Raw genomic sequence first — 26,222 nt, 5'->3', positions numbered from 1 at the left:
TTGGATTTGGTCTGCAGCTCAACTTCATTGCACTCCCTTTGCCACCAGTGGTGGCTTTGCACTGGGACTGGAGACTTCTCCAAGCCCCTCTCAGTACTGTAGAGGTTTCCAGCAAATACCATAAAGGAGTAAAAGGTGGATGAAGATACCTGCTGTGTGTATGCACTCTGTTACACTGCTAGTTTCCACACTGCACTATAGCACACTGTGACACTGCTTTCTAAGCAAGTGCTTTCCACATGCAGTCTTGCAGCACCCTCCAAAACTGCCTTAATACACTTCCAAAATGAGCAGTCCACCTCTCAGAAGAACCCTCAACATGAGGTCTGGGTTAATGATGGTTAACGATGGATGCTGGCTTCTTCATTCCTATTTCAGCTCCTCTTTGATGCTGATTTCAAGTCATAGAATCATAGAACCACAGAATAACCAGAGTTGGAAGGGACCCACAAAGATCACTGAATCCAACTCCTGGCTCCACACAGGACCACCCAAAATTCAAACCCTGAGAGCACTATCCAGATGCTCCTTGAACTCTGGCAGTTCAGGGCCGTGCCCACTGCCCTGGGCAGCCTGTTCCATGCTCACCGCCCTCTGGTGCAGAACCTGTCCCTAACCCCAACCAGCCCCTCCCCTGACACAGCTCCATGCCGTTCCCTCGGGCCCTGTCGCTGTCACGGAGAGCAGAGCTCAGCGCTGCCCCTCCACTCCCTGTGAGGAGCTGCAGCCGCCATGAGGCCTCCCCTCAGCTCCTCTGCTCTGGGTTGAACACCAAGTGACCTCAGTTGCTCCTCATACATCTTCCCCTCCAGACACTTCACCATCTTCATAGCCCTTCTTTGGACACTCTTTACATCCTTCTTACATTCTGGTGCCCAAAGCTGCACACAGTGCTCCAGATGAGGCTGCACTAGCATGGAGTCATCTCAGAGGATGACATGTGCACCTGCATCTCAGGTCTCAGGCCAAGTGACCCAAATTTGCTGACATCCACATTGTTGCGAGTCAGTCCCTTTCAAAGCAGAGTCCTGAAGGGTGTCAGAAAGGAGCACTGTGAATTTACACGCAGACCTTTGTTCCTCAGCTTGCCCATGAAAATAAACCCTGGGGTGAATGCAAAATTTGGAAAAAATGTTCTCCTTTTCTTATAAAAAACTTGGCAGGCCATAGAACAGTGTTTGGAATGGCTAAAGTACCCAACAGCTCATTTATTATTATATATGTTGTCAGAGAGCTTGTCATACGGTCTCCTGAGTAGGTTGTGCTACTGCCATACTAGCATGCCACTCAAGAAGTGGGTAGGTTAAGATTTATACTCATAACTCACTTCAGGTCGGAAGAGAGACCGTGCCACACAACCATGGTGTCAGTGGTGACTTCAAGCTCATTTACTTCTGTGAAGTGGAAGAGCATGGGGACCTCTGGCAGGAGGCTGAAAGCTCCACTAAACTGTGGGTTTATGCCATTGAAATGTTCTGCTGGGCAGGAGGCAGAGTCTGCATCACCCTGCTGATTTTCCTGCCCACAGATTTCAAGGAATGTGCAAGATGGGAAAGCTGTTCCCTCTCCTCTTTCTCAGCCGCGATTGCACATTAGGGTTGCTCACTGTCGCCTCCCAAAGCAGGGCTTTGCTCATGCCAAACACAAAATGGCTGCCCCAGCAGTGGCTCTGCTGCCTGATGCCCTGACAGCAGCTCCTTAGAGCAGGTGCTCTTCTGAGGTTCCTCTGAGCCATGCCTGGGCTCATTTACCTCACTTAGCTGTGGTTTTAGAGACTGCCAGTCTTTTCTTGCCTCTTTTTCTAGGACTAGGCCCTGGGGCTCCTCTGACTGGCTGGTGTGATGATACCACTAAAGCTATCACCAGCCGCATGTGTGAAACTGCACAGACAGCAGCTCCCTCTGCAGAATTGCCTTGCTACCTTGCGGCAAATAGCACTTTATTGAGCAATTTGTCTTCAGACCAGACTGGGGCAGCACAGTCCAGGCAAATGCAGGCAGAGCATGTGTGTCCTGTCTGAGGAGCATTGCTCTGAACCCCCCCCCTCTGTGTTTTGGGGAAAACGGTCTTTAGCTCTGCCAGTTGTGTAGACAATTGTTGAGAGTCTCACTTTGTTGAACACGGCGCTGGAAGCCTTCCCAGACGATGCATCTGCCCCTCCAATTCCAGACCTAAGAGGCTGAGGCTGAATGGGAAGATAATGAGTAAATACATTCCCAGCGACTGCTGTGGGAGGAGAATTAATGAACCATTATCTTTTTCTCTTGAGCTGCAAGTTGTCCCTGCCTCCCATTTCTCTCCTCCAAAATCAAGCTTCTGGGTTGATGCTAGACATATACAAGCCACCTGTGTACCAGATGTGTAGCCCCACATAAACATGGGCCTTGCTGAGTCTCTCAGGGCTCATCATAGCATCCCTCCCCACCGATCCATGCACTGCCTGGTGAAGGAATGACATGGTGCCACCTCCGACTTGTTCCTGCAGGAACAGGAGGAGGTGATACCTCCAGTAGATTGGTGACCCTACTCTGAGAGCTGCCACCAGCACTATGTTTGGAGTTCAACTCAACAACGCTGCTAAAGCCTATGAAAATAATAGTCCAGATAACAGCATGAGACCCTAGCATGAAATGGGACACTTGGTGAAAAGGGAGGCTCTGGGGTGTCAGCGTTTGAAAGAGCTTAGTCAAGTGTAGGATACCATTCAGGCAGAGGAGGAGTTTCTGGTCTGTGCAGAATTCGAGAGATGGGAGAGCCAGAGCAGGAATGTGTGTGAGAGAGACTGACCGACAGAGAGAGGAGGAGGGGTGGCACAAAGGAACAGAAGTGCTTTCTTCAGCTCAAAATATCTTCAGTCTCCACCAATTCATAGAGATAATAAACATTCTGCTTCTGAGAAAGAAAGACGTCTCACAGGCACAGAAGTATGAGCTCTGAGCTCCCTGCTAAGGAAACACAAGCGGTGTGTGTGTGTGTGGGGGGGGGGGGGTTCCCATGAAACCAGATTAATTTTCTAGTTTTGCTCCTTCTGTGAGAATTTTATGCCAGTGGGAGGGAGGGCCAAGCAGAAATCCTTAAAAATGAATGGGAGATGCAGTGATCTGCTTGTCATACATTTTTTTTTTTAATGGCATTTACTATTAAGCGGTGTGTGTGTTGGTGGGGGGGGGGGGGTTCCCATGAAAAGTGACTGCAAGGCAGAAAATCTGGATTTTGATGATGCCACTATATGCTCTGACTCAGTTTCTCCTTCTGGAAAACGGAGGCAGTGCTGTTTCCCCATTCCTACAAGCACCCTGATGGTGATGCTTTGGCAGCACTGTACAGCCACCCTGTGTGGCACTGCATGGCATCATGGCACAGGCAGTGGGTCCAATCTTATGTGGCACAAAAGGAGCAAATTATTTGGCAAAGCCTGCAGTGCTGGGGTATGAGCTCTGACTTTTTTCATAAGCTTCCAAGGAGGCACCCTACTCTTTTCTCAGCCCTTCTGCAACTTATGCCTACTTCTACAGACTATGCCTACCACACACTTGCTTCCTTGAGCACTTGCTTGCAGATCAAGAAGTGCTCTGCAGGGATGCTCACTGCAGAATTTCCTCATTATGCTCCCCCCTCATTTTCTGGAGCAGCATCTCACTTTAATATTGCAGAGTGCCCATGAAGAGGCACAGAGGTGACAGCCCTTGCAGAAGGCAGGCTGCTCACGCTGTTATTGATGCTATTATTTCTGGTTTTCTGCAAAGGTAAGCACTCATCCTCAGCAGCATCGGACTGTGCTAGAAAGTTCCTGGGATCAGAAACAATAGTAGCTCTCTGAGGAGTAACTAAGCACCTCAGACCCTCTCATCCAAGAGAAGAGTTGATGCATACCCTTACAGCATCCCTCCATGGAGCTGGAGCTGATCTCTCCCAGTGACAAGCTGCTCCCTGTCTTTGTGTCCACGTGCTGAGCTGGGGCGGGGGGCCAGACTAGCCCCAAACTCTTCACTTGTGCAATAAAGACTGCTTATTTAGCTATCACGGAAAACCGAGCGTAATGGCATTACAGCTGCTATTTGCTTCGCAAACAGACACAGCTCATCAGTTGCCATGGATTAGCTCATGCAAGCTGCTTGTTATCACACAGTAACCTGGTGGTGTCTGAAGCTGGTGCAGGCTAAGGAATTCTTTGCAATCAGACATTTAAAAGTAGTAGCTGCAAAAGTACTTTGTGTCTCTCATTGTTTTATTACTGATGTAAGAACTAAAATGTATTAATTAAAAAATGGAGACTTGAGCTCTGGAAGAACAACAGGCCATTTCCTGGTTTCATCATGTCAGATGCTGCACAATAAACATGATATTCCTTCTGCATCATGTACACTGTAAAGCACTGGATGGAACTTCTAAACTCCAATAACACTGTCTTTATTTTCTCTTTTTATTTTTATTTTTTCCCATTCACAGCATGCTTTATATTTGGGCTACTTGCTTTCCTTGCCTTACCATTGTCCATGACTTTTACAGGTAAGTTGGCTACTGAAGCACATTTGTAATTTGAATTTCCTGACACCGTGTGGCAGGTTAATGCATCTTGTGGGAGAAAGGAGCTGGAAACCTTGAAATTTCCAACCGTTAAACTTGTGCATTGGTAATTAAGCTTTAGACACAGCCCACACTGTGGAGGGGAACAAGTAGTTCTTGAATTCAGGTATTGTCTTAAATACATCTCCAGATTGGGTTACTTTAGCATGGGACAGGAGTCAGGACATTTGGAGACCTTACTGATACATTTTAAAAATCTAATAGGCCTGGGTTTCTCTATGTCTAACCATTACACTGAATTTTCTGGCCGTGCATTGCTTATTTAGAGGGCTTCTGAACACTTTCCATTGTTGGGCTGGTCCAGATGACTCCAGAGGTCCCTTCCAACCTAAAGCACTCTGTGACTTCTTTTCACCATGAAGTTGCTGATATGCTCTGTGTCTCAGACCTATTTTAATTCACTTTTTTTTATTGGCGTGTTTGCTTCAGCTCAAGTGCTGCTTAGGCTACCAGCAACTGGCAGAGGTCTGTGGGTGTTTCAGTTCTGTCTGTGGGAGGAAGCTCAGCATCCGACACATGACAAGATTTCATTAATCAGCCTTCCTCTGTATTAACTGCACTGCAAAAACCCTAGAAGCATAGGGCTGGAAGGAAAGACAAGATTGTCTAGTCTGCTATTTCTCCACCTTTTTGAAAGTGCGACCTGTTTTTTGGCTCATCTGTCTTTTTATAATCACCTGAAGGCTGGCTGTGCAAGTAGCATTAAGGATCAAATATTTAAGAAAGGAAAGGAAAATATTTTGAGCTGCAGAATTTTATACATTTTCAAACTGTGTAAGGCTCTTTTCTTTCCTAAGGATCAGTTTTTTCTTATCATTAATAGAGATTTCTTTTTAAGCACATTTTCTAGCACATTTTCCAACACTTCATTGCTTCCTTTGGGCCCTCCGCACCCTCCACAAGGGCTGCAACCCCGACTTGAGGCACATGGGCAGAGGTACCATCCTGCCTCCCTTTTCAGACCAGCTCATGTGCTCAGGACCCCCTGGCAGATCTGGGGCTTCCCCTGACTCAAGGAAATTCCACAGCCTCCCAAGGAGCTTATTTCAGCATTTTATTGCTCTCTCTGACAAAATAATTTTCCCCACATCCAACCTAAATCTTACCTATGGCAAATGAAATAGATTGCAGCCTGTCCTACACACAAAGATACATTGGTGACTGTCCTATCCAAGAGAAGCTCTGAAATATTTGAAGGTTCCTATTATAATTCCACTCCATCTTTTTTCCAGAGATCTCAAAACTCCAATTCTTCCAACCTGACCTCACAGTTCACTTTTTCTGTAGCTTTCTTCCATGTTTGCCTCCCTCTTTTGGACTCCAGCCAGCATAGCTTATTTTTTCCCCTCAAAAAGTATGACAGAACTCAAGACAGCGGAGACCTGAGGAATGAGCAGCACAGAATAATTAGTTCCTCTGTTTAACATGCAGGATTCCTGTAAATGCACCTCAGAATGAAAGATGCTCTCTGTACCAGCTCATTGGCTCTCATTTAGTTTATGGTGCATTGCAAAACCAGATGGTTTCTGGCAGTGCTTCTCCCTATCAGACATTTCTTGTTTTTTATTTACATTTAAGTTTTCTCTCCTAGACGTAGAGCTCAACTTCATCAGATGTCATCTCTTGGATTTTTGATGTCTTTTTCCAGAGTATCCAGATACTAAACTTTAAGTCTTGTCTTCAAGAGCCCTAACAATCATTCCAGCCTGGTGTCCTTGAGAAGCTGTTCACTTTCTGCCTTATAATTAAAGAATGATGGTGCAAATGAGTTCTATATGCAGGCATTGTGGGGAGGATAAATTGCACCTAGATCTGGACTGCACACGGCTGTAGCCAAGCGTGTGTACTGCGTGTTGCTCTTGCAGTCAATTAAGGGAAACGGGTATTTCTTACAGTGAAATTCCCATGGCCTCCTTTAGATGTCTGCAATAGGATGGGATTACTTTTGAGGGGCTCTGGACAACCAGCCCAACTGTAGGCATCTATATTTGGTCAGAAATGTGAAAAAATGCGTTCAGCTAAAGGCCAGCACTGTTTTTTTTATCTGGGGTTTTCCAAGTACCAGAGATGACTGTGATAGGACTCTGATTAGGGAGTCCTAATTAGGAATTAGGGAGTTCTAATTAGGGATTAAGGAGCAATTAGGAATTTGAGAGATGGCCTCAACTGTTACATCTCAACACTTAGGCTCTTATGCTTATCCATGACTTAAAATTGCTATTCATCCCATAAGAGGATTTTAGCTTTAGCTTTTCCCCAGGCTGAACATGCCTGAGCTGTGGAATAGGGGTGGGAAGGTACAATTTCAAGTGTGGTACAGCTTGTGTGCATGTTGACAACTAGCCTTCTGGAAATGGATCCACACTGGACTCTGACTGCTTTTAAATATCGTTTCTTAGGAATAGTTCATAATATCTTTAAGATCAGTGAGAAATGGAAAGTGTATGGTAAGATATTAGCCTGGAGCTGTGGTTATCTCCCCCACTAGGGACAGAGTCCTTCTTTCTCCACAGCTCACCAAAATTAAGAGATAACGTCACTGTAATATCTCATGGTCAGACAATATTGGTATTCTGCAGCTACATATCTGCAAAGGTATTTTTAGAAAAATCATATGTCAAGGAAAATGCAGATATTTATTATCCAAGCAAAAATCTCTGATTTTTTGATAACAATCTGTTTACACGATCTCAGAGGTCATGCTGGTGTGCCTCCAGTCATTTTGGCTCTTGCTTTCCGCAGAGGAAAACTGTGAGATATTTTCAGATGTTAACAAGCAAATTATAACAGTATTAGTTAAAACACAGAGGTGAATAGCTGGTATCCCTGATAACAATTACACACTAACAATATCTATTTTAAAATCTTGGTAGTACTGTAAATCACAATACAGATGAAAAGGAGTCCGCAAATTTTACAAGCTCCGGATTCATGACATCATTTAAACAGTGGATTTTTTAGTAAATTTCTAACTCCAGCTAGAAGAGATTATATATTTTTCACTAAATACTCCAAAAAATAAATACAATAACAGAAGGACCTCTTAGATGCCTTTAGGAGATTTTTTTCAGTTTCCCAGACAGCGAAGGATTGCTCCGGATATGCTGTATGCTGTTCAGACTACCCCTGCATGCAGTGCTCCCCAAGGGCAGCTAAATCACATTTGAAAGCTGATGACATCATTGTCTAAGTTTTCCCCTATTCAAATTTAACAAAATACTACTCCTCGTGATCATACCTACGCCAGATTAAGTAATTCCCTGCCTCTCAAGTGTTCCCATTAGCCATCCGAAGATTGCTCTGATACTCTGTGCTATGTTTAGCAGGTCTTGTTCTTTAATGGTTGTTGTTAACATAATCCTTCCTCGCATTTTGTTCCTTCAGCCACTCATCATTTCTCTTTCTTCTGATTTGCAAATATGCTTTCTGGCAAAATGATGCACAAAGTACTTACTTTGGGATAAATTCACTGCAAAACTCAGATCCTAGGGAAAAGCCCTCAGCCCACAGTCTGTCAGCAAGCTGGGCTACATGATGTGATGGAGGCTGGAGCCATCCTCTAGGAACAGCTGAAAACAGCATGGCATGTTGTGTGCTCTGCTTCTGGTGGGGGAGAGTGGGGAGCAGGCAGCAGACATCTGGTTCATCTTACTACAGAATCACAGAATTGTTCTGGTTGGAAAAGACCTTCAAGATCATCAGGTCCAACCATCAACCTGACCTACTGAGCCCCGTCACTAAACCATGTGCCTTAGTGCCACAAAGCAGCCCTCCTTTGTTATAAGGTACAATTCAGCCATTTTCAGCTGCCTGAGAAGAGCAGGGCAGGTATAACAAGGCCAATGCTTTGTGCCAGGGCAGGTTGCTGGGAGCACTGGAAACACAGCAGACCTTGGATTTCTCATGGTCCACCTACCCCATCACCAAGAGCTGAAGAGGAAGAAAGCTGGTGCTCATGGAAAGGAAGCACTGATGCTCTCCTGCTGGTCTTGGTGTTCCCAAATAAACCACACACATGCTGTGTGTGAATTGATCACTGCATTACGCATATGCCTCAATTTCACTGTAGCAAGTGTCAGTGCTTATCTGCCAACAGTAGGTCCATATTTCCTGTTCACCCACAGTACTGTATTTTTGAAGTTATAACCATACTAATTCTTTTCATCTCCTCTTTCACTGTCAAATCTGCCTAGAACATTCTCCCCAAAATTACAGAGTAACGCTGCCTGTCATTCAAATTGTTCCCAAGTCTGACTGCTGTCATGTTACATATATGAAAGGATTCCATAACAGATTGGTCTGGGAAACAGAATCTTAGCTCCATGAAAAAAAAACTGGCATGTTTTCTTGACTATTTTTTCCCCTCGAATCAAAATCTCTGTAGTACACTGGAAACAGCAATTGCCTGGGTTCCTAAACTGAAATCTATTCCCTAAGATCCCTGGCCAGCTGCTTTTGAAGCAAGCTATTATACAGTCAAGGACTCTGGAAACACTGGCAGCTGCTTTCTGAAAATGATAGAATTCTCAGTGATTTCCCTGCTGCCCACCTTTTCAAGTTGAGAGTCTGAATAGGTTTCAGCATTAGTGGCAAAATGGACAAAAAATTGCAGCCTTAGGAACAGCAGACAAAAAGGAAGAGAGTCCAAGTCCATCCAAGTCCAGCCCTTTTCAATTACAAGAGGCTTAGTAGTAAATGTTTAGTCTAGAATAATCCACAGGACTCCATAGCAGGGCACTACATATTATGACTAATGTAAGATCTATAGCAAAGCAACCACAATCCAGGATATCTATATTATGCTGTGCAAGAAGTACGGGAGAGGTTTAGAACACCAGCAGTGTTCTAGACCAGCAATAGCAGTGGATTTGGTCGGCAAATTGACAAGCTGAAGAGGACCACAGCTACAGAAGAAGGCAAAAAACCCCAAACCAACCAACTGGAAAAAAAAAAAAAAAACTGACACCAAACTGCCTTTTTGATGTAGTTCTGAACATGAAGACAAGATGTTCCACCTGAGAGATATTTAGCACTAAGGCCAGCACATTGCTTTAAGTATCCTGCATCTAGATGACAACCAATTGTTGAGAGAAAAGTAAAGAAAATCCTAGAAAATGAGTTTTACAGCAAGAAGAAAACAGAAAATCGTTTCTGGCCTCTGCAACTGATCAGCAGAAGTCTTGAAATATGGGATCAATGACAATAAAATTATAGGGTAATGAACAATTTAAAATTCTTTAAAGATGCCAGTGAGTAGGAGACTTGGGCAAATGATTCAGCTCAGCTAACTTTAGGTACTTACAGCTGGTTGTCTACATTCCTTGTATAGTTATAGAGAGAAAGAGGCACTTTCAGGGCACAATTCATCTGACCTATTTTAAATGCCTATCTTAGGATGAGATGAATTGAATTTTAGAAGTGGCTATTTCTCCCTATTGACTATAAAGAGAGTCTAGGAAACTAGTTCAGATATAGATGCCTGCATTGCAGGCATCTAAATTTGGACACATGAGTCTCACTGCCACAGACCTGTGTCATAATCTTCAGCGTCTAATGCCAGCATCAGCCTTGTACCACCATACAATCCCTTCCCTAAAACTTACTCAGCTTTCTCATTCTAGCAGTAGATTTGAGGGTTGCCAGGATCCCCGGCTCCATAACAACCAGTGCTTTTTAGCCTCCACCAACCAAACAGCCCCGAAATTTGAGCATCCCTTGTTCCCTATTAGCTGCCTGGGAAACTAAAATGGTTCCAGGACCTCCCACAAGCACTGGTGCCCAAGCTTCAAGGCGTCTGACTCAGGAACATGCTACAAACATGGGGCTAATCAGCAGGAGAGGCCTGGGAGAAGGTTATCAGAATTCTTCTTCTTTTTTTTTTTAAACAAATGTTACTAATTTTCAATGATTTTTCTACTTCTGATGAAAACTTCCTGACCAGCTCAGCCAGTTGTTCATTTAACAGATGTTAAACTGGAAGCCAGTGTTGTTACGTTTGCTCTCCTCCTGCCCTTTGCTTGCTCACAGCCCTCACTACTGCAGTGGGAGATGCAAACCCCATTTAAAACAGCCCCCATTTCAACAGATGCTGGGTACACATCTTGGATCTAAGAACTGCACTTCTCTTGCAGAATTTTAGTTTCCACTGTACAGCTTGTTGCACTGTTTGATCACTTGAGATAACAAACATTATTAATTTTTGCTGTTCAGGAATGAAGTTTTTGGAAGATTGCCCAGTTCAGCCACTAATTCCATTATATCTGCTGGTGGGTGGCGTGATTGGCAGCTTAAAGGTAACGTGCATTCTATGTGTGAAAAATATTTTGTGTGACTAGACTTTGACTTGCTGGTTAAGACAAAATGATGGCACTAGACAGCTATGTGCAGGCAGTATAGGAGACAGCTATCTGGACTGAACTGCACTTGTTCCAGCACTTAAGGCACTCATCAGCCAAGTGAGATGCTAATGAGTTTCCTTCAGCATTGTCCCACACACTGTGATATGACTTTCTCTTACAGCATATGTGCTATCAATCCCACTGATAGAAAAGACTACACAACATGGCTGGCTATCGGAAATGGGGTCCTCCAAGCCTGCTAGACCTTTCTCCTTCGTTTTCACAGATGTTTGCTCATAGTGCTTCACAGGTTCAATTTACTCACACTCCAACATGGCTAGAAGCAAGCAGCATGGCTTTCAATCCAAAGTAAGTGTACCCTTGCATTGCAGCAGGGCCTAGTAATTTACACACAGCATTTTCTAACCACAGCCACCTCTCTTCTAGTGGACTGTGCTGATGTTTACCTTTGCTGAGCCAGCAGAGGCTGGCTGCTTGGCAAGTCGAGACGCCCCGTACCCATGTCACGCCCTGGGCACTATAAAGCTGTAGCTCTGCAATGACTCCAGGGCAAAGGATGGCCCCACTCTGACATGCCCCTTGATAATGTTTCCAGGTCCTTTCCTTTGCTAGGATTGAAAGAACAGGGAAACTATTTCTCTACAGGTCTCTACATCTCCTGAACTCCTTCACAATAGTAACCAAACCGCAGTACAACACATCATCAAAAATACTGACTATTTCTTAGCTGTTGCTGATTTGAAGTCACTTTTTATTGCCCAGAGTAAGTGGGTCTGTTAATATGTCTGCTGACATCAAATAATGGATTGAATTTGGTTTCAGCTGATGCAGGACCGTGTTTTTTGCAGGCTGGCAATAGATCTGTCAAAAATTGATTTGGCTAACTTTTGTCATCTCATAGTGCTTGATCTCTGGCTAAATTCCACCACCTCAGTTCTACCCTGTTACATTCATGGGACTGCACTGACCACTATTGGAGTTGTGCCTGAGCAGTACACTTACCTAGCTTGAAATCTGAGACTTAAGAGACTCATAGACCCTCTAAGAATGGGTATGAGATGAGTATAGGATGAAGTCTTGAAAGAACTCTGTCCTGTGATGGATGTAATTTAATGACGAGTCATTCTGGCTATATGGATCTGTAGATTTCTCTTCTGTTTCTTTAGCACCTCCAGTCTTTTAAAAGCTTTGATAACCTGTAGATGTTCATCAACGCAATGAAACCATTTTACAGTGTCTGAAGAGCCCTGCTGAATTCATGCCTTTCTGCTCCATAAGCATATATTCAGCAGTTATTATTCTCACCTGAGAAGAACATGCTCTACTGGTTTGAACAAACCAGCCAGTTTCAAGTTCTTAGCTATGATGCATGATATCCAGTGGAAACACCTTTTTTTTTTTTTTTGCCTGTGTTTGTGCTGGACCTTAATCTCTGTTTCTCATAAACCTGTGCCAACATCAGGGCTAGGAAAACAGCTGGCTTTTCCAGCAAATATTTGGTCAATACACAACTGAACAGTTTTACAAGGAAGAGCAAGAGAATCCTGTTCTCAGTTGATTCACCTATATGGCAATGGAAAACAATGAGGAGAGAGAAATCCACCCACTACTAGGCAAGAACTACACTCCTCAGCTCATTTAGCAGTTACTCTAATTTGGTCTTAAAAATCTCCAGTGTGGGAACTGCTGCCATTTGTCCACATAATGTGTTCCCATGCTTTTCTATCCTGCCACTGGCAAGTTATTTTTCCAGTGTCTGGCCTAAAAATCTCACCAGGGATCTGTCTCAATTTTGGCTCCTCAGATTTCTCTTACCTCATTTTCCCACACTCAATTTTAATTTGGTCCAAAGGCTGGCAGCAGTCAGGCGATGTTCAGACTTTCCACAACTGATTTACTCATTCCCTTTTCTCCCACAATGGTTCCAGGTGACTCTGCTGCTGTATGACTCAACCAGGATGAGGCAACTGCTTTCCAAGTCTGTTGTGATTGATGATGATGATGACGATGAATATCCCTGGAGGCAGAACGCTCACAAGTACTACATCCATCTAACCCTCAGCCTCTTCCTCTTCCTCTGGTTCATTCTTGGGAACTACTGGGTTTTTTCAGTGTACTTGCCGAATTTCATCCCACCTTTCCACCAGCCTCAGGATTACTGTGACAAAACCCTATACATTTTTGCTGTCGGTGTTCTCATTATTAGCCACACTGTTCTCTTCCTCCTTATCTTTTGTAGCTGTTGCGTATATTATTTTTCCAGGCAAAGATACTCTTCAGAAGAAGACTAAATGCCACATAAATAAAGCTCCAGATGTTTAGGAAAGGGTGTGCAATGAAAAGGCAATAATTCACCCTTATGTATATCTTTGTTGTACTATATATATACGTATGTTACCAGTCAACTCCAAGAGGAAATTGTAAATCACATTCCAGTGCCATTTGGAAATAGCTAAGCTAGAATACAGCATACTCAATGTAAAACTGCTGCTACAGATGCCAGGGTACAGTCTTGCTAACTTCTATATTCCTTTTTTAACTCTTGGATTTTCTATTTGGAGTGTCAAATTCTTTAATAAGCTCTTGCATATGACAAACTCCTCTAAAACGAGGATCCTTATTTCAGCACAGTACATATTTGCCTGTAAAAGTAGCCATGTTATCCTCCTTACTGGGATCTGAACACCTCTGTAGCCTTGCCGAGGTATGTTACTGTCCCTGCGTTAAAGATGCAGGAGCTGAGGCAACAAAAGATAAAGGGCTGCATTCAGACCACTTTGCATGGCACGTGGACTTTGACAGTGACTTAAATGCTCATCAGAAAGCTACCCAGGCCACTATTAGACCAGCCAGTTAAGTAGCTGGGATGGCAGTATGAGCATGTATAAAAAGGCAGCCTGAATATGGCCCCAAGATCTCTCCTGAACTTGGACTAGAAAGCATCTGTACCTATCTTTGGTGCTAAAACAGTCTCCATTTATCCATGTATATCCAATACATCCAAACTGAGCCAAGGCCACCAGGAGATGAGCTCCTGATCGACAGATCAGTGCTTTAACCAGGACTCAGCAGTTCCCAGCCTGGAGAGATTCCTTTCTCCACTTTTTGTATAATACTAATTTGTCAGTACCACACCAAGATGCTTGTCAAACCATGATGATTGAGTTCACATCAAAACTGATGAGGTTATGTTGGTGTTTTAAATATGGAAATAAGACATGAGCAGGAATGTGAGAATTTCAGGTGGACGTGCTTACTACAGCAGTTCTCTGGTTGTGGTGTGAGTGTACAATTGATTTGTTCACCGTGGTGCTGTACTTATGGAAATCTATACTTAATGGACAGATGTAACAAATACAGCTTTTAAGCCAACAGCAGTGTCAGCTTTAAAAGCACCAGCATGCACAGAGACAATTGTTTTGTGACATGTAATGGAACGAGCCCGTACCTGGTCTTGGGAGATTGTTTTTTTATGTGCTGATGAATGCAGTATAAAAGTGCTCTTTCTGCTTTTTCTTTTATGCAGATCTGTTAATACATTCAAAGTGGAAGGGCTCTCCTCTACTCAAGCACGAGGATGGCCCCAGGCATAGGAAGCAGATCCGGGCTTGGGGTACCTTTTCTGTTAAAAACCTGTGTTTTTAGAAGCCTGTGTTTTAGAGAAACCTAACAGAGTTATAAGGCACCTGTGGAAGGGCAAGATCTGCTCAACAACAATAGCCACAGCTGAACAGGATTTGCTCAACCATTCGTCCGGGGTCTGAGGCTGAACAATCACCTGTGAACATTTATCTCAGAGCCATTGCATAGACTAAGGGTGCATTTGGTCCATATAGATTTCAATTCAGGCCCCAGCTTTAAGAATTATTTATTTCCAGAAACCTAATCTTAGCAAGAAGGTAGGATAAAGGATAGAAGAGGGAAGCATCAGCGTAGCACTCCCCAGCTCTGCAGCAGTCCCTCACAAGGAGTCAGAGTTAGGCTGTCCCCATTCAGAAATTCATCAAATGGAAATTGCTAACACTGCCACTTGATGCATGCCCATGTGTGGGGAAATATGAGCAATGGCAGCCCTTCCTTTCATCCATGGACTTTAGATAGATAGTGCAGTGTTAGATAGTGCATGGAAGAAATGACAGGCTGTGTTTTCCCTTGAGCTGCTTCACCCTGTGCTCTCTACTGCCTCTCTGAAGGTACTACACATTTCTGAAACATAACTGTTGCCAATGGTGGAATGCTAGAATTCCTCCTTCCCACCCCAAATATCTCATGGCTCAGCATCTGGGCTACTGGATTTTAGCACAGGCAGATATTCAGTGCTCAGTTCTGATCTACGTGATTCTACCTTCAGTGGAGAGCATCTTTCATTCATTAAGATGACAAAGTTTTTAAGAAATTGCATTTCAGCATCTTGACATCCATCCAGCACTTGAATGTAACAAAGCACCTGTTTAACATTACACAGGAACCTTACCAAAAAGCATAAAAAAGATTCTACTCAGTTGATAATGCAAAGGAAATTTAACACTAAAGCAGCTACACACATTTCATCCATTGGGCTCCACTGAAACTTCCCTGTTCTTGTAAAATGCTGCTAGGGACATTTTTGATCACAGAAAATTACTCCTGTGCACGTCAGAACTGACTACTGTGCCACTACACATCCAGCAACCTTGCAGCAAATGACAAGGTGTGTGCTCCTACCCAACCAAATACGAGGTGATTTTAGTTTACCCCACAAAAGAAGAGATTTAAGCTGAGTCCCATTCCCTTGTGTTTTCTGTGTGCCTGTATGAGGGCAGTTAGAGCAGCAGCTCAGCAGATGAGCAATAATTTATGAAACACACCAGTGATAGAACAGTGAGCCTGCGTCTCATTCAAGGGAGACTGAGACTGAATGAATCTCTGCAGTCAGCTGTGGAGTCTTAATTCTTTAGGTATGAGAACCCAGTACATTCACTGACACTGTGGGAAGCCACTGACAAATCACAATGCCAGTGTTCAGTACTTGGTTGACTCAAGCTGAAAGTAATAGAGGAGGCATTAAGGAAGCTAAGGCAGTTGTAAAATACTTTATATATCTATACAATAAACAGAAAGCTTTGTTAAGATTGAGGGAGGAAAATTCTGAATTGACAGTATTTACCTTTACTTAATGTCATAGATTATTCATGTGTACACGTGTACATGAATAATCTATGACACTGCCACTGCCTCCTTCAGCAGGATGGAATCACACATGTGGAGCAGGGACACCTAATCTGGAGCATAGGATATGTACAACTGTGTTACTGTATCTTATTAAGTTACCACCATTCTCCTGGTCTGTCACCATCAGCAGCGTAAGTCCTTGGGTTGCTCCAAATGTTAAATAAAGCACTCAGCTTAAATTCAAATGAAGGTAGCTTAACTGAAAGCATTTTATTTCCCTTCGGGGTAGGCTAGGAACATGGTCTTCAGCACCTTACCTTGTAAACAGTAACTTCTTAAATTCACAGACTGAGGGTTGTCGCAGGCATGGATAAGCTCTGTCCCTGGAGGAATAAACACATTCTCTCAGCAGACTGCTGCAAAGAACTAAATCATTACAACCCAAAAGCTGAAAGCTGAAAATACAGTCTACACCTCGGTATGAAAATGTTTAACATTTTCCCACTAGACTAAAATTACAAATTGAAAAATACCATATTTTTTTTTTTTTTCCTACAGTGAAATAAATGGCTTTGGGAAAATTGAACAAACTACACCCTTAAGCCAATTATTATGAACTCAGAAATGTAATGACTACAATGGAGGAAATCGCCTGTAACCATTCTAGTTAAATCATCTCCCCTTCTTGAGAAACAAAGCCATCTTTCCAGCTTTTAGAGGAAGAAATAGCCACAGTTGCAACGGATTAGATAGCCTGTGCTCTGCTAGTTGTGGGTACTATGGAAATCCAACAATACGAAGACACAAAGACGTTTCTGCTTGCAGAGACTACAGACATATACCTACCATAAATGCAATGGTAGCAGACATGCAATACATTACATTTATTACATTTTATTGCCCACAGTGTATTTCTCCTCCTTCCACTCCACCTACTTTGGCAACAGACACCATACTCCAAAGCTCTGAGGAACAGCTTCCCAGAGCTATTTTAAAAGCTGCAGACAGATTAGTAAATGTTTCATTCCTTCATTTCAAACTTGAACACAGACATCTCTGGAATGCTACCTGCTGACCCACACAAGAAGGGCAGAAGGACAGCAGACCTGTCACAGATCTCATCTCCTCTGGAGTAGAAACAGGAACTCTGTACTCTTGGGGAAGAAAAATAGGAGATCGCTCTGATGAGGCAATTGGTCTGGGCTTTATGAGGTCCCAAGACACCAGTCTTTAAAACTACAAGGTGACTGTGCAGAAAAGAAAAAAAAAGAGAAGAAGCTATTCTTGGTTAGTTCAAGAGCTGTTTAAAATGTTTTGGATCTGAAAGGTGAATGCTGAGTGTAAATGAATCTAAATGCTTTGACTTTACAGACAAAGGGCTATGAATCTTAAAACAGTGACAATTTCTATACACTGTACAACATTTTAACAGATTATTATCTGTAAGCTATCTTGAATTTTATAACTGATTCTAGTTATTCATCTTCCCTAAATTCTAGTTGACAGAGACACAGTGAAGACTCTTCTATGTTCTGCAGATAGTACAGACAGGATTGTTACATCAAGAATGTCATCTGAAATTGTTGCTTCTTGGCTTAGGTTTCTTAGGGTTCCTGTTCACTACTGGAGTAACATGAAAGTCCCACAGATGTTAGCCATAAGGGGAGAGCCAAAACATTTTTAGAAAGCATAGTTAGGGGGAAAATAAAAAAGGCTGACAAGTATAATCTTACATTGCATAGTACATGGAAATAAAGTACAAGAAAACTGCTGAAAAGAACAGTGATACATTGCAAGAACAGATTTTTGAGAAAACTGTATGAAGTTCTGAGAAATGTTTTCAACACTGAATTTCTATCAAATGTCTCATTTGAATAAAAATACAAGGAGGAAGAAATTGACCAACACGAGTGCATAAGCATACATGATTTGAGACTAAAAACTGAAGTACTTTACTAGACGTGTTAATTATAATCAACCCCACTGCAATTTCACTGAGATGAATTGTTGTATCAGAGGCTGATTTCACCCACAGATCTGAATCTAAGCCATACTGACTCTTCTGTATGACCATAAATGCTAAAGCAAAGACGAAATCTGTGATACCTCTCCCCATGCTACAATCTACAAGCTCAAATGTGAGAGGTGCCCTGAGACGCAAATTATGGGCCTGCAGGCCAATGTGTGCAAAACCCTAATAAGCTGTGAGATTTGCAGAAGAAGAATAAAAGAATGCAGTATTAGACTTGATCCTTGTGAGTCCCTTCTAGTTCACGTTATTCTATGATTCTAACTCACCTGAGACAATAAGCCCATAAGTATTCCTGTCCAAGAGCCAGCGGTGAGAACAGTAAGACCAAGGAGAAGAGCAGCAAGAACAAAAACAGGTGGCTGAATATTAGTGCAGATAACTGCGTTACTGCCCCAGCACTGCAACAGGTATGCATGCATTTAAGTATATTGTATACCGTAAGGACACCAAGATTGTTTCTCAGTCAGAAGAATCATAACATTGATGTTTTATTGACTAAAAAGTTGATTTCCTGAAGTGAAAATCAACTATAAAGTTCCTGTTATTTTTAATAGTTACGTGCATAAACATGAATTAGCTAAATCTGCTGCTTCCCATCAGTTCTGTTCACTTTGGGAGGCCGTTCAGCAGTTTCCCTCCTTTGTGAGGATGTGCCCAGTACAAATGGCAAAATCTGTCTTGTGATTTGGTTGAGTAAGGGATTCCTTTTACTGGTCACTGAGTAGAGAGGAAAGACTGAGCCAAGCTGATGATATACTGGCACAGTTGCTCCTTGAGAACAACAGGCTACCTGGTCTAGAGAAAGCATGATTTCATTGGAAACAACCCTGCTGACGCCAGCAGCTGGCAAACTTATCAATGACTTGGGTATAAAAGCATGCAAAAAAGAGAATACCCTGCTGCTCCCCAAAACAACCAGAACTTTGACTCCTTGCTGCACTTGGGATGAGTAGCTTTTCTTCTCCCACTCTGCTAATAGCACCAATATGTCAGGTATGTCACTGGGATCTCCAGGCCCGGATACTCCTCTTCTACCACTCACAGGCCATCTGCTCCAGCCAGGCAGAAAGATGTGTGCCGACTGCCTCTCCCCGAGAGCTGCTGACAGTTCTTAATTGCTGTTACACTTAGAGGGCGCTCAAGCGCTCTGCTCCCAGAGCTGAGGCCATCGTGGCAAATGCTCGTGGCAAACGTGTGGTTCCTGCAGGGATGGTGACTTGCATGTGGTTGCCACTTCCTTTGAAAACCTGTCTCCAATTACAGATGCTGAGCTTTTCTGCAAGACTTGGCCCTTAAAGCCTGCTCCTGTTCCTATTGCAATTAGTGGCAATGATCTGATTGACTTAATGGGGGCAGGCACAACGACTTAATTAGAAATTTGGCAACTGTGATGAAAGAATGAACAACAGCCTCCTGGATCTTCTATAGGAAGCAAGGAAAGGAGCCAGTTGTGCTTAAGATGGAGATTTCAGCCTCTCTCTCAAAAAAAAAAAAAGATAATAGAAGAGACTGGCAAGATGGCCTTGAAACTGCTCTTAAACATCTTGTATAACATAATTGCTTTTCAGCTCTTGAGTACTCTACCTGTCCCTTGGGAAGAAAATATGAAACATGCTGAAATGCAGAGCCCTGCAGAGCAATCAGTACCTTCAACTTTTCTTTTGCGTTGTGAGGTAATTAAAACCTTGTTTAAAACTCCCTGCTCTTTCACAGATACAAGGATCGATCAAATCTAAGGACTCTTTTCATGTCAGTCCAGCTATGTGGCCAGAGATGCACTGTCACCAGCCCTCGTGTTTTAAGAAAATAATGAGTTCCTAATTCATTACTGTATGAGAAATCCTAGCACTGAGGGGATCATAATCACAACAATCAAAATATTTTATTTACTTTGAAAATGTTCTGCACTCATGGATGGCCTGCATAACAAACTCAAAGGCTGCTTCTATGCTGTGAGATGCATCCACCTGAATATAGGGTTACCAGTGCCAGGCCATGCTGTGCAGTCAGCCCAGGTACAGTCTCATTCAAAGTGCTTGGGAATGAATTATTCTTCAAGGAAAGTATCCCCCAGACCATACTTGAGCTTGTTTTGGACAGATATAGCTGTTTAATATCTAAAGAAAGCCTGTGCATCCTCCAATATCTGTGTAGTATGGGCAATAAGAGGATCTGGCCCTGGGAATAAGCTATGAGTTATTTGACAGTGTAGATATACCCGAAGTGTTGCAGTCCTCAAGTGAAACAGTAAATATGAGCGTGCTGTATCAGGAGTAAGCAGGGTGAAGTCATCTTGTTCAGTACTCAAACGAGGGGAATGTCAGGAGCTCAACAGACCTGTGCCTCTCTTGATCCTGCCCCTTCCAGTGTGGATGTCAGTTGACCCAAATAGAGCAGCTCCTGGCTATAACTACCTGAGATGTTTGCTGCCAATCCGTCAGAAGAATTCCTTGTTCAAAATATCCCCTCCACTCAGAATAGTCTCCTGCTTTGGTTTAATGCTAAACTAGAAGCAAGAAAGAAACCAAAAGCTGTAGCTTCCCAAATTTCCCAAACATCAGAATGCATTCTAAATCAGCCAACAGAGCATCAACCTAGAATTCAGTACAAAAGGGAACACACAGCCAAAAAAAACCCCTTAACATAGGAGGATTTTTTGCCTAGGAGAGTACTGCCAGAGAGGTACTTCAGCAGCATCAGCCAGCTCTTGGCAATACAGTCTTATCGTTCTCCTGCACACAATCTCTATTGCCCCATCACTGAGATGGCTGGGTTAGTAGACATCACTCATTCCATCTCTCCTGTCTCTAGAACAGTACAAAGGCAAAACATCACAAGAGAAAAAATGAAATAACAGAAACACTTAGAGAATCTCCTGAAAATTGTGTTTGATAGAAGGATATGGCTAACCTAATGATGTTCAACAAAGCCAAGTGCAAAGTTTTCCACTTGGATTGAGGTAGTCCCAGATAGGTATACAAAATGGGTGAAGTACTCCTTGAGAGTAGCCCTGCTGAGAAGGCCCTAGGGGTCTTGGTTGATGAAAAACTCAACATGAGCCAGTAGTGTGTGCTTGCAGCCTGGAAGGCCAATGGTGTTCTGGGTTCCATCAGAAGAGGAGTGACCAGCAGGGAGAGGGAGGTGATTGTCCCCCTCTATTCTACCCTTGTGAGGCCCCATCCAGAGTACTACACCCAGGTCTGGAGCCCCCAGCTCAGGCAAGATGTGGAGCTGTTGAAGTGGGTCCAAAGGAGGACTATGACCAGAGTGCTGGAGAACCTCTCCTATGAAGAAAGGGAGCTGGGCTTGTTCAGCCTGGAAAAGAGAAGGCTGCAGGAAGATCTCATTGTGGCCTTCCAATATTTAAAGGGAGTTTATAAACATGAGTCAAATCAACTTTTTACATAGGTAAGTAATGATAGGACAAGGGGGAATGGTTTTAAACTAAAGGAGGGAAGATTTAGATTAGATGTGGGGGAATTCTTTTACTGAGAGGGTGGTGAGCTGCTGGCACAGGCTGCCCAGAGAGGTTGTGGATGACCCATTCCTGGAGGTGTTCAAGGCCAGGTTGGATGGGGCCCTGGGCAATCTCATCTAGTTCTTGGTCTAGAAGTTGGTAGCCTTGCCTCTGGCAGAGGGATTGGAACTTGATGATCCATGAGGTCCCTTCCAATCCAAGCCATTCTATGATTCAATGATTCTATAGCTCTATGATTCTATGATTCTATGATCGCAGTAGTGGTGCTGTTGTATTTATGTGATATCCTTAGAAAAAAATGGGTATGTACCAATGTGATATAAGTTTCCCAACTCTACATTCAAACTCTTTCCTAACAAACATATCTTCTCTGAGGCCCTAATGTTAAACAACAGAAGTAATATGTTGTCATTTCCCATTTCTGCCTAAACCCTAAAATACTATAAGCTCTCCCATTGCCTGCCCGTTTTACTATATTTTGTGTTTGACTAGTGGGCAGCTTCTGCCATGCATACTCACTGTGGTTAGTCCCTCCATGTTGCATCACCCAGCGTCTTGTTGATTACAGTCCAAATGGTCTAGCCTGGAAGGAAGGCACAATCTTGTCTATCTACAGTCTTCCACTTAGTTTTAGAGAAGTCTGCAGATTGCACAAATGTACCCCTTATCTTTGAGAATGTAGACTGAAACAACAAACAAAACATACCAGAACCATCTTCCATTTTTGCTTTGTGTTAAGCTGTATGTGCTTAATAAATAAGCAGGGTAAAAAGAGAAATGACAAGGGAATAAAGCACAACCTCGATTAGTGCACTCACAGAAGGGGACAGTTTCCTGGATTGCATCATTAATGGTGACAAGATGTAATATCACCACTGTGAGCCAGAGTAAAAACAGCAGCCCATGGAGTGGTGACATCTGAATTCCCCATTGAAGAAAGAGAAGCAGTCCTCAGCAGGTAAAGCAATGTACACTGTCTTTTGGGATAGGAAAGGAGTGATCCTACTGGATTTCCTGGAACCCAGATGAACCATCAACTCTGATCATTACATCACAAAGCTGACTGAGCTGAAGGCTCGAACTTCCAGAATCAGGCCAGAGAAGAAGACGATCTTTCTCTTGTAACACAATAATGCCAGGCACTATAGCAGTCTGAAGGCCCACATGTTGCCAGTCTTGGTTAGACTGTCCTACTACACCCACTATATAGCCCAGATTTAGCACCTTCTGGATTTCTCTGTTCAGGCTGATAAAAGATGGACTGCTTGGGCAACATTTTCCTAGCAATGATGCAATCACAACAGCTGTGAAACAGTGGTCACCTCTGCTGGTGCAGATTTTTATGAGCACAGCATGCAGCCTCTTGTTCATCAATGGAAAAAATGCACAGCTAATGGTGGTGACTATGTTGAAAAATAATGCTTTGTAGCTGAGAATTTGCTCTATCAAACAGTGTTATTGTGCTCTTTGTATCTGTTGTAGTTTCCGTGGAAATAAATAGGAGGCATTACTTTCAGAGTGACCTATGTGCGTATCTGTAGCTCAGGCTGGCATTCACTTTCCATTATAGGAAATAATGTTGCCAATTACACCACTGTCAAGCTGTTCCTTTCTGGGTCAGAAGTATCCATTTTGAGCATCAGAATCAGGGTGAATCGTTTAGGAACACTTCAGTCAAAATATCCTAGCCATTTCCAAGAACAAAACTGGTTTAAACTGACTGACATAAAATAAATTCTTCCAACTGTTTTAATAAGAATAAGCATTTTCAGATTTGGTGCAAAGGTATGATATTTATCTGGATGGTCTCTGTAGGGAAGAAGATATCCCTGTGAAATGTTTCTTTTTGTCCTCTGAAAAATCTTATTTCACACACAATACCTATTACAAGCACAGAGCTGAGTTCTAAAGTTTTCACTTCATGGTGGTAAGTACCTTTGTGTGAAAGCCTAACACACAACATGCTGAGAAACTGGAGGACTTGAGTACGAGCCCTTCACCAGTGTGAAGAGATTTAGAAAAAGAAGTATCAGGCTACCAAATGGGGTCAGAAAAGACAAAATATTTCAATTTATTCTGTCTCCGCTGTTGAAAACAGCTAACTGAAGCTGCTGAAAACAGATTGGGCTCCCAAAGCAGGTTGCATGCCTGTAGCCCTGAGAGCTACATAAAAAGCATGAGTTAATCTAACTTGCACACCGATGTTTTTAAGTGCTTAGTCCTTTAACATGCTTAAAAACATAATTATGCCTACAATGACAACTTCCTTACAGCTAGCATAGATTGTCCAGATGTGCAACTCCAGATGATTCTCGGGGGCTTAATATGCTTTAACACACATACCAGAGGAACTGGAAACACATTTTAAACTCCACTCTTCCTACTGTAATTCCTACTTGCATACCCTTTCTTACTGGTATGTGTTACCCCAATAGCAAGAGCAAGGAGTTTCACAGGTTTATTTGCCACCTGAAATACTATTTGGTGTGGTGCAATAAGGTTATTTATGTTCCTAAAGGTTGATGATGTTCTCTAAATTGGAGAGATATGGGTTTGAAGGGTGGACACTTCAGTGAATAAAGAATTGTTTGGAAGATCGCAGCCAGGAATTGTTGTCAATAGCTCTATGTCCAGATGGAGGCTGGAAGTGTGCCCCAGGGGTCCATCTTGGGACTGGTACTCTTTGATATCTTTATCACTGACATAGATGATGGGATTGAGTGCACCTCAGCAAGTTTACTGATGACACCAAGCTGAGTGGTACAGTTGATATGACAGAAGGAAGAGGTGCCATCCAGAGGGACCAAGACAGGCTTAAAAGCGGTCCCATGTGAGCCTAATGAGGTACAAGAAAGCAAAGCACAAGGTGTTGCAGTTGGGTTAGGGAAATCCCAAATATGTATACAGAGTGGGAAAAGAACTCCTTCAGAGTAGCCCTGCTGAGAAGGTCTTAGGGGTCTTGGTTGATGAAAAACTCAACATGAGCCAGCAGTATGTGCCTGCAGCCTGGAAGGCCAATGGTGTCCTCGGTTCCATCAGAAGAGGAATGACCAGCAGGGAGAGGGAGGTAATTGTCCCCCTCTCTTCTACCCTTGTGAGGCCCCATCCAGAGTACTACACCCAGGTCTGAAGCCCCCAGCTCAGGCAAGATGTGAAGCTGCTGAAGTGGGTCCAAAGGAGGACTATGACCAGAGTGCTGGAGAACCTCTCCTATGAAGAAAGGTTGAGGGAGCTGGGCTTGTTCAGCCTGGAAAAGAGAAGGCAAAGGGAAGACCTGATAGTGGCCTTCTAATACTTAGAGTGAGCCTATAAGCAGGAGAGAAATCAACTTTTTACAGTGTCATAGTGATAGGATAAGGGGAACGGTTTTAAACTAAAAGAAGGGAGATCCAGATTAGGTTTTGGAGGAAATTTCTCACTGAGAGGGTGGGCAGTGACACACTGGCACAGGCTGCCCAGAGAGGTTGTGGATGCCCCATTCCTGGAGGTGTTCAAGGCCAGGTTGGATGGGGCCCTGGGTAGCCTGAGCTGGTGCTGATTGAGTGGTTGGTGACCCAGCCTGCAGCACACAGGCTGGAACTGGATGGGCTTTGAGGTCCCTTCCAGCCCAAGCCATTCTATGATTCCTGCAAGAGATTCCCTTGAACATTTTTCCAGAGCAATGAGCACACAGGACATAGGTCAAGTCCGCTATTACCCAAACCTGGCATTTCCAGCCCTGGCTAGGTTGACACTGCACCCGCCTTGAGCAGATCCCTCAGCAAACCTCCCTTCCACTTTCACCACCCAGCAGTGCTACTGCCAGCCATGGCTTGGTCACGGCTCGAAGCAGGTCCCTTTCTCCGTTTTCTGACTGAGAAAGAAAATTTGAAGGGATAATTAAAAAAAAGCATCAAACCGCTGAGGTGGACCCCTTCACGCACAACCCGACTCGCACTCCTCTGCTCGAGCCGTAATGGCGCCGGACCGGGCGGGGCTGCCCCGGGCCCTCACCCAACGGTGGGCAGGGCTGGACCGGGCACCTTTACGTAAGGCGGAGGCGGGGACAGCGCCGTGGTGGTGGGGGTAGAGCTATGTCGTGGTACCGCAACACGGTGTGGTTCGTGAAGGGGCTGCGGGAGTACACGAGGTACTGGCGGCTGCCGCCTCCCGAGAGCGGGCTGTGCCGCGGGACGGGCGCTGCGCTGCGGCGAGGCGGGGGCAGTCCTCGGGCGGTGGGGGGTGGGGATGTGCATTAACTATTACAAGTCTTTCTGAATTTCTTTTCACTTTTAATTGAAGCCTGCCCTCCAGAGCGGGCGAATTTCAGCGCCTTAGACAGTTTTTGACCGCCATCCTTGCCCCGAGCTCCCTCAGTACAGGGAGGGCCCACCTGAGCAGCCCCGAGCCCCTTCAGCTTCCACACAGAACATTTTGAGTTGTTGCCGAAGAACTTGCTCCAGTCTCTAGCACTGTGTGTGTCTGTCCAGACAGCTCTGTGAGAGAGGAGCATGGAGCATCTGCCAGAAAAATGCACAGAGAGCTATGGAGGGAAAGCCCTTTTTCAACCCTCCCTATGTTGTTTTGTTTTGTTTTGTTTTTGGAATTGCTGTCTTCTAGTTTCTCACAGGTGTCT

At 43.8% G+C, this 26,222-nt stretch overlaps 1 protein-coding gene and 1 long non-coding RNA gene across 7 annotated transcripts in view; one reads left to right on the top strand and one right to left on the bottom strand.

Annotated features, from left to right (window-relative positions):
• LOC110388019 lies at positions 3,156–25,605 on the bottom strand. Of its 2 annotated transcripts, none has more exons than XR_002432761.1 (4): positions 25,506–25,605; positions 22,127–22,190; positions 16,415–20,635; positions 3,156–5,969 (listed from the first exon to the last, which is right to left on the bottom strand). It is a non-coding gene; the product is annotated as an uncharacterized LOC110388019 (long non-coding RNA). The 2 variants fall into 2 exon arrangements; XR_002432762.1 differs by having other exon boundaries at positions 16,415–18,527.
• Positions 25,589–26,222, top strand: part of DHRS12 (dehydrogenase/reductase 12) — a 34,325-nt gene continuing 33,691 nt past the window's right edge. For 3 of the 5 annotated variants that reach the window (XR_002432759.1, XM_021376771.1, XM_021376760.1), the window contains exon 1: positions 25,589–25,736. Coding sequence is in view for 4 of the 5 variants with exons in the window: in XM_021376771.1 (XP_021232446.1) it covers positions 25,681–25,736 (56 nt within the window). In the remaining variant the exon portion in view is untranslated. The remainder of the gene's footprint in view (positions 25,737–26,222) is intronic. The other 2 variants (XM_021376787.1, XM_021376780.1) reach the window with 1 other exon arrangement.

The sequence above is a fragment of the Numida meleagris genome, chromosome 1, assembly GCF_002078875.1.
Source record: "Numida meleagris isolate 19003 breed g44 Domestic line chromosome 1, NumMel1.0, whole genome shotgun sequence".
NCBI classification, from domain to species: domain Eukaryota; kingdom Metazoa; phylum Chordata; class Aves; order Galliformes; family Numididae; genus Numida; species Numida meleagris.
This window is presented reverse-complemented; position numbering and strand designations above follow the sequence as displayed.